Below are 9581 nucleotides of genomic sequence, written 5' to 3'. Positions count from 1 at the left end.
CCCTCCCACTGTTGCCCCCCCCCCCCAAGCACCAAGAAGACAGAGCATCACTTGCCCCAGAGCCCCTATCTATACCTTGTGGCTAATACCGACTGATGGACCCCTGCTCCATATGCTTATCTAATTCCCTCTTGAAGCCGTCCGTGCTTGTAGCCGCCACCACTTCCTGTGGCAGTGAATTCCATGTGTGAATCACTCTTTGGGTGAAGAAGGACTCCCTTTTATCCGTTCTAACCCGACCGCTCAGCAATTTCGTGGAGTGCCCACGAGTTCTTGTACGGTGAGAAAGGGAGATAAGTACCTCTTTCTCCACCTGCTCTGTCCCACGCGTAATCTTATAAACCTCAATCATGTCACCAATCATAATCTTATAAACCTCAATCATATCTTCTCCAGTGGGAACACAGAGCTGGAAGGGACCTCAAAGGTCATCTAGTCCAACCCCCCGCACAACACAGGAAGTCCACAACTACCTCCCACCCCCTTGTTCCCCCAGTGACCCCTGCTCTGGGCCCAGAGGAAGGCAAAAAACCTCCAGGATCCCTGGGTCAATTTGGCCTGGAGGGAAATTCCTTCCTGACCCCAAAGTGGCGACTGACATTTCCCTGGGTGTGTAAGAAAGGGCCACAAGAGCTGAGCACTGAGGCCACCCTCCCTGCCCTCCCTCTCACCACCTGCCTAAGTTCACAGAATCAGTATTTGCTGTCAGATGAGTGGCCCCTTACAATGCTGGGCACATGTTCTCTGCCCACACACACACACACGGAAATTGTCGGTTCTCCTCTCTTAGATGCAACAATACAACACACACTCCTGCCCCCCCCGCCCCCAATTTCAAAGTCCTTGCTTGTATCCGACTCTGTGGGTGTTTGCGACCGTATTTTGGGAGGGGCCCCCAGCTAGTGTTTAAACAGAAGTGAAGAAACCGTGCAAGTTTTGATGCTCTTAATACACTAGTGAAATCTGATGTGTTTTCTCATCCAGATAGCTAAGGCAAATTAAAAATCTTGACGCATGGAAAAATATACACTTCAGATTTATTGCATTTTTCCTTTTTAAAAACCATGGGCTATACACAGTGCAACTTCCATACACAGCATTTATTCAAGGAGGCATCCAAAATGACGTCACTCAATAGACATTTTTAAGGCAGTGCAACACACGGACATTTGTAAATAAAAGAGGAACCGAACACACAACATATTCTGGATTGGCAACTCCTTTGTGAAGCTGCAAAAGTTCTCTTTGGCTGAGGATTGTTAAGGGCTGAGGCACAGTCGGAATAAAGCTTATATTGCTATGGATGCCGGAGCAAGAAACACATTGCTTGGCTCCTGCAAGGAAGAAAAAAGTGACAGAAAGAGAGGGAAGCACCGCAAATAACACCCCCTCCCCCCCCCGGAAAACACACACACAAAATCCAGAAACAAAAATGGAGAACTTCAGGCAGGTGCCAAAGGAAAATTGAGTAACGTGAGGAAGCAGTGGCTTGGAGCTTCTCAACAAAAGTCTTCACTGAACCTCCTAAAGAGAGGAGAATTTCTCACTTCATCCCTTTGTTAAGCTGTATTGGGCAATTCATTCGCATTAATAAATTCTTCTTTGGTTTGTGCTTACAATTTGCTTTGCTTTCTGCGATGACTATTGGACTTTGTACTTCCTCTCCCAGGAGCAGCTGTATTAAATCGCATAAACTACAGATCATTTAGGCTCGCAGACTAGCAGGGGGCGGTATCTAAGACAACACACCTTTCCAGTTCGTCAGTATTTCATATCTCTTCCCGCTCGTCTGTCCAATGCCAGACTGAGGTCTGTTGACTCTCTTTAGACCCAAACTCTGAGCATCAACTCATAGACAAACGAGCCAGTATTCAGTGCTCCCTGAAGGTTGCTCTCCTAACACCCTTTTCCTGGGGCCAGCTGAAACCCATGACTCAAACTATCATAAGGTCAAGACATTCAGATTGGTGAACAGTGGCAACCTAATGGGAAAAGGCACTCAGTTCTCCATGAAGTTCAATTCAAGTGAAATACATTCAGCTAAGGAGGATGCGGCTAGCACACAGCCACGCCAACAAACTCCAAGTGAAATGAAGTGAAGGTGGAGATGAGGGGGGCTTGGAGGGACCCTATGGCCAAGTGACCATGGGGGGCCTAGTCATCACAGCCAGGGACCAAGCTCATGGATTTTGCCATGATTTCTGGTTGAAGTGGTTTTGCACATCCGCACAGTACTTCGAAAGCTGCAACTAACCCTCCAGAAACGCAGTGTGCACGGATCCAAGAGGCAGGGTCTTCTCAGTCACTGCCCCCCAGTGCTGAAAACATCCTTGGACGGGCAGCTGGTTGGGAGCGGTCTTTCCCAACACTCCACAAACAGGCAGCGACTGTTCTTTTCAGCTTGCTTCAGCTGGCCTGGTGCCTTGGTTCTGACGTTGCTCTTTTGACCGTCATTTTGACATTCAGTTTTATTTATTTTTGGATCTTCTTTTTAATTTTACCGAATGTGGTAGTTTGCAGTGATGTGATCTTAAAAAAAACCCCTCTACATTTGATCTTCACCACTTTGAAAACATGTTGAAAAAGAAAAAAAAAGGGAAAAAGAACGGGGGGGGGGGGGATGTGCGTTTGCAGCCTCCCTAGTGAAAGATGGCAGGCAATTACTAGAGTGCTGAAGCAACATCTTGGCACCCACGCCACACCCAGGGAAGATTTTTGTTCAATTGTGTGAAAGTGTGTGGGCACAGTCGCAACAGGAAGCTCAGGTAAAAAGAAAAACCCCCAAGCCGGCAGTTTAGTCTTGCCGACCTATATGGGATGTGGATTCAGGAGTTTTCACATGGCTGTGGGCAGGGAAAAGGCAACCAAACCTCCCCAAATTTTACCACGCACACACAATTATTAACAGGAGCAGCAGCAACCGGCAACAGATCACCCAACACTCATCAATGTGGCCGAAATACACAAACGAACACTGTTCCAAAAAATAGCTTAGGGCCGGCTGCCCAAACAAGCGACTGTGCATTTTTGGCCCCCTCCCCGCCTCCATAGCATCCGGGAGACCACCAGCACCATCCCTTGTTTGCAAAGCTCCACGGCAGGTGCGATGGGGGGCAGGCCAACGAGGTGACGTCACAAACGGGGTGGCTAAACGCATCCTTGCCGGTTTTGGAGGCAGCTGCGTGGTTAGCACAATGCTTCATTTGGCTAGCACAGCGTATTGGGATCACAAGGGAAAGAATTCCACTAGAAAGGAGGGAAGTCCCTGCGGGCAGGCAGTGAAGCTCTTCCAGGGCTGCTAATTCCCACCCCAGAAAGGAGGCTGTCTCCCGAGAGCCGGCATTGTGCCCTGCAGCAGCACTGGCTGGACAGTGTGCCCTCAGGCCTTCTCCGACAGTGCAATCCTAGGGAGAGGGATGCCCTTCTAAGGGTTTAGCTCCGCACGGACTGCGCTTCAAGCGACCTGCAGTGAACCAGGTTCCCTCCTGCTGAGTGCTCACTTCCTCTGCTTATCAAACAGTGCAAGTTCATGAAGACAGCAAACTGTTCAACCGAGAACAGAATAAAGACACAAAACACACAAGGAGGATGCCTGAGGGACGGCTGGGCCCTTCTGTCCAACGACACCTGACACAACACGGGACTAGACACAAGGCACTGGCGGGATCGACATCCAGCTGAAACGTCAGGACGAAGGATTTCTCACGGTACTTCAATGGATCACTATGACAACATTTTAAATATACGAAGCAATGTGTTTTCTTAAATAGGAGGAAGGTTAAATAGGAGTGTGTAAAAACGTTCGTTTCTTAAAATACTCGGGAGAACTGATACTACATTTCCTGGAGACTGGTGGTGTGGGAAGACAAAAAGATATAAAAATGGGAATCGGGGGGGGGGGGGGGGGGGGGGGGGGACGGACCAGTGGCAGGGCTTTAACAGGGAAGTGGCCGCTGTGAGGGGACTGGCTGGAGATATAGAGGTGGGGGGAAGGCACCTGGGTGGCTTCACCTCTCAAAGCTGCTGACCCCTCATTGAGAGCTCAGGAGAAGACACGCCAAGGGCAGAAGAGGCCTGCCTGTTGACCTCCTTTCCAGGCAAGCAAGAGCGCAGGAGAACAGAGGTCTAATTTGATCAGGACTAAACAACTTTTCTCTCTACGGTCTCTCCAATCCAAATCGAGGCACTGAGGAATCGCTACTTAAAAAAAACAACCACCCCAAAGAAGATGCATTCATGAACATCTAATTTGGTCTTCAGGGGAGATCTTGAGGTTACTGGTCACCGATGTAAACTTGACCATTAACACCATGGCTGAGCTTAAGGTCGGAATCTACAGACCGACGACATCCATTTCACCAAGGTCTGAGGAGGGGAAGGGTGGGGGCGGAGGCCTGAAATGTACGGCAGGTGCTCAAGACGGTGGCCGCCCTGGCCTCTTAAGGGGGACCACAATCCAAGAGAGTAAGTATTCTTTGAGCCAGAAGCAGAAAGGCCTCCCATGCCCCCCGCCCCGCACCCATTCTAGACCAGGATCAGCTACAAAATCGTCTTTGGCAGTTGCATGATCACCCTTCCAAGCAAGACCGAACGCCCTAAGGGAGAAAGAGGGCTGCCACTCACCAACTTCAGGAATATACTAAAGATAAATGTGTTTCCCTTCACAGTTTGGAGTGCTGGGCTGTTCGGCACGGAGCACCAGAGTCCCGCTCCTCAAGAGTGCTTAAAACACGGCCCTTGTGAGGAAGCGCCACCTTCTGCTCTCCGGCAAACGAGCAGCCGCCGAGAGCAGCTTCAAACCCAGGCTTACCCAGAGGCTCTGGGCAGCTCCAGCTGCACTGCGTGGCACACCTCCTCCTCCTCCTCCTCCGTCTTTCCAGATGCAGAAGAGGCACGAGAGGCTTGCTCACTTGTGAGGAAGGCCTGGGTCTGCCTGGTCAGCAGACGCACCTGTTCTCGAGGAATACTCCAGGACTCTCTTGAACGGCGTGTAGTTCCTTGCTGGCACGGACACCAGAGGCCTGCTGCTCTGTTCAGTGCTGGGGGGCAGAGGGAGGGAGCACAGGTTGTTGGATGCTTCAAGGTTCAACCAATACGTTTGCTTCACACATTGCTGAGGCTTTGAATCAGACCGTAAACAGCTGCACTACGTGTAGGTATGATTCTCAGAGAGCTGGTGGCTGACTGTCGATTTGGGGTGGGAGAAAGAAGACACCTGGGACAAGCTCCTGCTTCTCCTGGTCCCCATGGCCAGTGCTCCTTCTGAGCTGAGTGAGTGTGAGCTAACTCACAGTTTTTTAGCCTCCAGCTCACACATTTTTGTCTTCGCTCAGGAAGGACGGCTCCAGAGCAGACTAATTGATGCAGGAGCCAAATCGCTCGCTCACAGCTTTAATGCCAGGAGCTCACAAAGTAGAGTTTTTGCTCACAGGACTCCACAGCTTAGAGGGAGCATTGCCCATGGCTCCCTACTGCTTGACCCCTCCCTCCCTCCTCCTTGGGCTGGTCCCAGTACCTGCAACCCCCAGAAGGGAGGGGCAGGTGAGCATGCCCTCCGTCTTGGGGTCCCCTCCCTGCCCGTCTCCCTGCTTCCATCCAACTTATTATGCTGCCCTTGAGCAGCTCAAACAGCATGGAAAATGCCTCCCGATTTCTTTGCCAGAGAGTGCCAAGTCACAGCTGGAAGCATCTGCCACGGTGCACGAACAGACTCCGTGCTTTCCACACACCCACAAAAATTCATTACGTTGATTTCCGTATGAAAATCAAGCAAAGAGATAAGGAGCTCTGCACCCTGACCTGGATAAGCCCATGCAAGCCCGATCTCGTAAGCTAAGCAGGGCCGACTCTGGCAAGTACTGGGATGGGAGACCTCCAAGGAATACCAGAGGTAGGAGGTGGGGGCAGACTCTATTCAGCCAGCTCTCCGAATTACCCTTCAGGCCCTCAGTAGGGGTCAGTCACCAGAGGTCGCCATGACTTCCAGGGGCACACAAACACACTCATACTAACACAAACACACGAAAAATATAAAAAATACCAAAAAAAGGAAAAGAAATGAGCTCTGCGAAGTGAAGCAGAGTCAAGGCCAAGGAGAACTTTCCAGTCTAACCACATCAAGATGCTCTGGCACCTCCGGAGTCCCCAGGAAACACAGCGTGACCGCCGGTCAGCACGCTCAGAAATGTTCATAACTTTTCCAATTAGCACCATTTCGAGAAGGCAGAAATTCTGCCAGCCGGCATAGTTGGCTGTTACGTTAGGAGGGTAAAAATCAGGAATGAGTAATTTTGCTGGTGCCTCGTTAAATGGCTCCAGTGAAAATGTCTTGCCCTGCATACTTCTAAGGTACCTCTGGCAAGCGAGAACAGCAAACCTATTAAAATTCATTACGCAATAATTTCCTCCTTGTTCTCCTTCGAAGGGGGCAGAGCTCCCCCCGGGGGAACACACACTCAGGCTTCTCCCCCTCCTCCAACCGTCCCCGTAACTTTCAGAAATCCACACGTGAAGAGGAGCTGCAGGCCCTCCACTCCGGCTCAGCCTGTCGAAGGGGCGGGCTAAGGAAGGAGACGGGCCAGAAGAGATTCAGGCCCAGATACCTCAGCGGGAGATCACAGCCCACTGCAATGTCTCTGGTTTCTACGTCAGTCTTCGGCTGCGTTTCCATCAAGTAGTCCAAACGGTCTTGCAGTTCTTTGTTCTGAAAACAAACAAAAACCCAGCAACAGAAAGTTCTCAAAACAACTCTTCAAGCTACAATATGTCGTCAAAGGCTTTCACGGCCAGAGTTCATTAGCTGTTGGTAAGATTTTCCGGGTCGTATGGCCGTGGTCTTGGCATTGTAGGACCGGATGTTTCTTTGCCAGAGTTTGTTTACACTCTGATTAAAAAAAACTACAGTTTTCCAGCATGATCCCTGATTATTCCCCCTCCTCTTTTTATTATTTATTTATGCATGCTGCCTCTCCAGAGAAAGCAATGCATCTCTCAATTGGGAAGGGCCGTGGCTCAGTGGTAGAACCCCTGCTTTGCATGCAGAAGATCCTGGGTTCGATCCCTGGCCTCTCCAGGTATTTCATTCATTCATTCATTCATTCATTCATTCATTCATTCATTCATTCATTCAATTTGTACTCCGCCCTCTCCGGAAACAGGCTCAGGGCGGCTTACATTGGTTGGTACATAAATAACCATTAAAATCCATATTAAAAACATTTAAGCAATCCAATTACAAATAAGCTCTTAGAATCATAAAGTGCTGGGAATATTTCCTTAGGTACTTCAGATGGCCTACTGAAGAGTGCAGACAGACAGACAGTTTTTCACCTCAGTGATCTCCCTAAGTCACGCGGCGGCACAGGCCAGATGTCAAAATTAACGGCCAGGATCTATAGCTACAATTGTTGGTGGTAGTAGTGAAGGCGGCTCCTAAGTCGAAAGCCTGGTGGAAGAGCTCCGTCTTGCAGGCCCTGCGGAACTGTAGGTGACTTGAAAGGCCTCTGCCTGCGACCCTGGAGAGTCACTGCCAGTCTGGGTAGACAATACTGACCTCGATGACCTGGTTCAGTACAAGGCAATTTCATGTATTCACGTAAACGTTTCCAGCAGCACCCACCTTAGGTTTTCAGCAGCAGCCATCTCCCACACCGAACCACTAACAGGTGCAGTGAAAATACCCTTCTCTTGGAATGTTTACAAGCTTACATTTGGGCATCAATACCAACTTGTGCAACAGATAATCCTGAGAGGCTAATATTTATTAGGCGTTAAGCTCCTCAAACCTAGGCGAGGTACAGGCTGTGTGGGAAGGTGAGTCCTGCCCAGGCCGCCTTGCCATTTGATGTAAACCACCACAACAAAATACAAAAAGAATTTAAAAACTGGATGCGCACAATGCCAATGAAGGAGAATACGGTGTGTGTGTGTGTGTGGGGGGGGTGAGCTGAGAGAGAGAGCAGAGAAGGAGAACTGATCATCCAAAGAATCAGCAGCAAGGACGTCTCTTGGAAAATCAGCCAAGCACAAGGCTTACCTCTCCTTCCAGGAAAGATATTTTTTCTAGAAGCTGCAATATAAAGAGCTCTTTTTCCTTCATCTTCCTCTTCTGCAGCTCAATCTGGGAGGAAAAAAGGAAGAAACGCTGTAAAGCTGTGCCGCTGAGCTACTCAAAGGAAGCATGCCGTTTGTCAGGACAAGGCCCGTATTACTAAGCTGTAATATTTAAGCAGACCGTAAAAGGAAAAGCATGTTACGTTGCAGTGAGAAGCCAAGAACCTGTTCCCGGGTCTGGAGCCCTGTATCCCACTGTAGGCACCTGGCAAGTCTCAGATTCCAAAATGGTAAGAACTGGTAAAGAAGGTACATATGGTCATAAATGACAGTAACGTGGACCATGGAGATCTGGGTTCGAATGTCTTTCAGACATCAAATGCCGAGATCTGGTAAAGAAGGTAAATATTGTCATAAATGACAGTGCTGTGAATAGACCGGCACCGTTGAGATCTGGGTTCGAATGTCTTTCAGACATCAAATGGTAAGATCTGGTAAAAAAGGTAAATACTGTCATAAATGACAGTGCTGTGAACAGACTGTGAACAGAGATGTGGGTTCAAATCCTATTCCTGAAGTCAGTTGGGTCACAGGGTGGCCATCGGCCTGGCCTCTGAAGTCCTTCCGCTCCTCCCCGGGGCAACTTTTTGCTGCTCTGTCAAGACCCGAGGGCACCACATGACGGAGTGAGCTCCCGTCTCTGGTCCCAGCTCCTGCCAACCTAGCAGTTCGAAAGCAAGAAATTGCAAGTAGATAAATAGGTGCCACTTCGGTGGGAAGGTAACAGCGTTCCGTGCGCCTTGGTGTTTAGTCATGCCGGCCACATGACCATGGAAACGTCTTCGGACAGCGCTGGCTCTTCGGCTTTGAAATGGAGATGAGCACCGCAACCCTAGAGTCGGACTCGACTGGCTTTCCAGCAAGGGAAACCTTTACCTTTACCTTTACCGGGTGAGCCGTTTCTTCCGCCTCTTTCTCTTGCCTTTGCCACTGCACAGACGCAAGATGCGGCGAACGGCAAAGGGGGACGTATTTAAGAACGAAAGATGTACGAGAGGCTCTGAGGAGGAGGAGGAAGCAGCACAGGAGGGGACTCTCCTTCTGCAACAGGGCCAGCTCTGGGTTGGGAAATACCTGGTAATCAATCAATCAATCAATCAATCACACACTTGTTTGGGGGGGGGACAGGGCCACACCCAGGCACCTTGGAGAAAGGCTGGCGTAGCGAGGTCATGAGGAATGACTAATTTGCAGCTTGGATGGTTTATCTGATGCGCAAACGCTTCAACGAAATGAATTCATCGCCCTCCTAGACAAAATGCCGACAGGAAGGGCTGCTGCTTCACAGGGTGGCCATCGGCCTGGCCTCTGAAGTCCTTCCGCTCCTCCCCGGGGCAACTTTTTGCTGCTCTGTCAAGACCCGAGGGCACCACATGACGGAGTGAGCTCCCGTCTCTGGCCCCAGCTCCTGCCAACCTAGCAGTTCGAAAGCAAGAAATTGCAAGTAGATAAATAGGTGCCACTTCGGT

The 9581-nt window shown here is 50.0% G+C and overlaps 1 protein-coding gene across 1 annotated transcript in view; it reads right to left on the bottom strand.

Annotated features, from left to right (window-relative positions):
- Positions 1–9581, bottom strand: part of LOC107108679 (myocardial zonula adherens protein-like) — a 61114-nt gene that overhangs the window by 11925 nt on the left and 39608 nt on the right. The window contains 2 exon segments of the mRNA XM_015409163.1: positions 6603–6703; positions 8036–8119. Coding sequence (XP_015264649.1) covers positions 6603–6703; positions 8036–8119 — 185 coding nt within the window.

The sequence above is a fragment of the Gekko japonicus genome, unplaced genomic scaffold (genome assembly GCF_001447785.1).
Source record: "Gekko japonicus isolate JY-2015 unplaced genomic scaffold, Gekko_japonicus_V1.1 scaffold167, whole genome shotgun sequence".
NCBI classification, from domain to species: domain Eukaryota; kingdom Metazoa; phylum Chordata; class Lepidosauria; order Squamata; family Gekkonidae; genus Gekko; species Gekko japonicus.
Note: the sequence above shows the minus strand (reverse complement) of the source record. Positions and strands in the feature narration are given on the sequence as shown.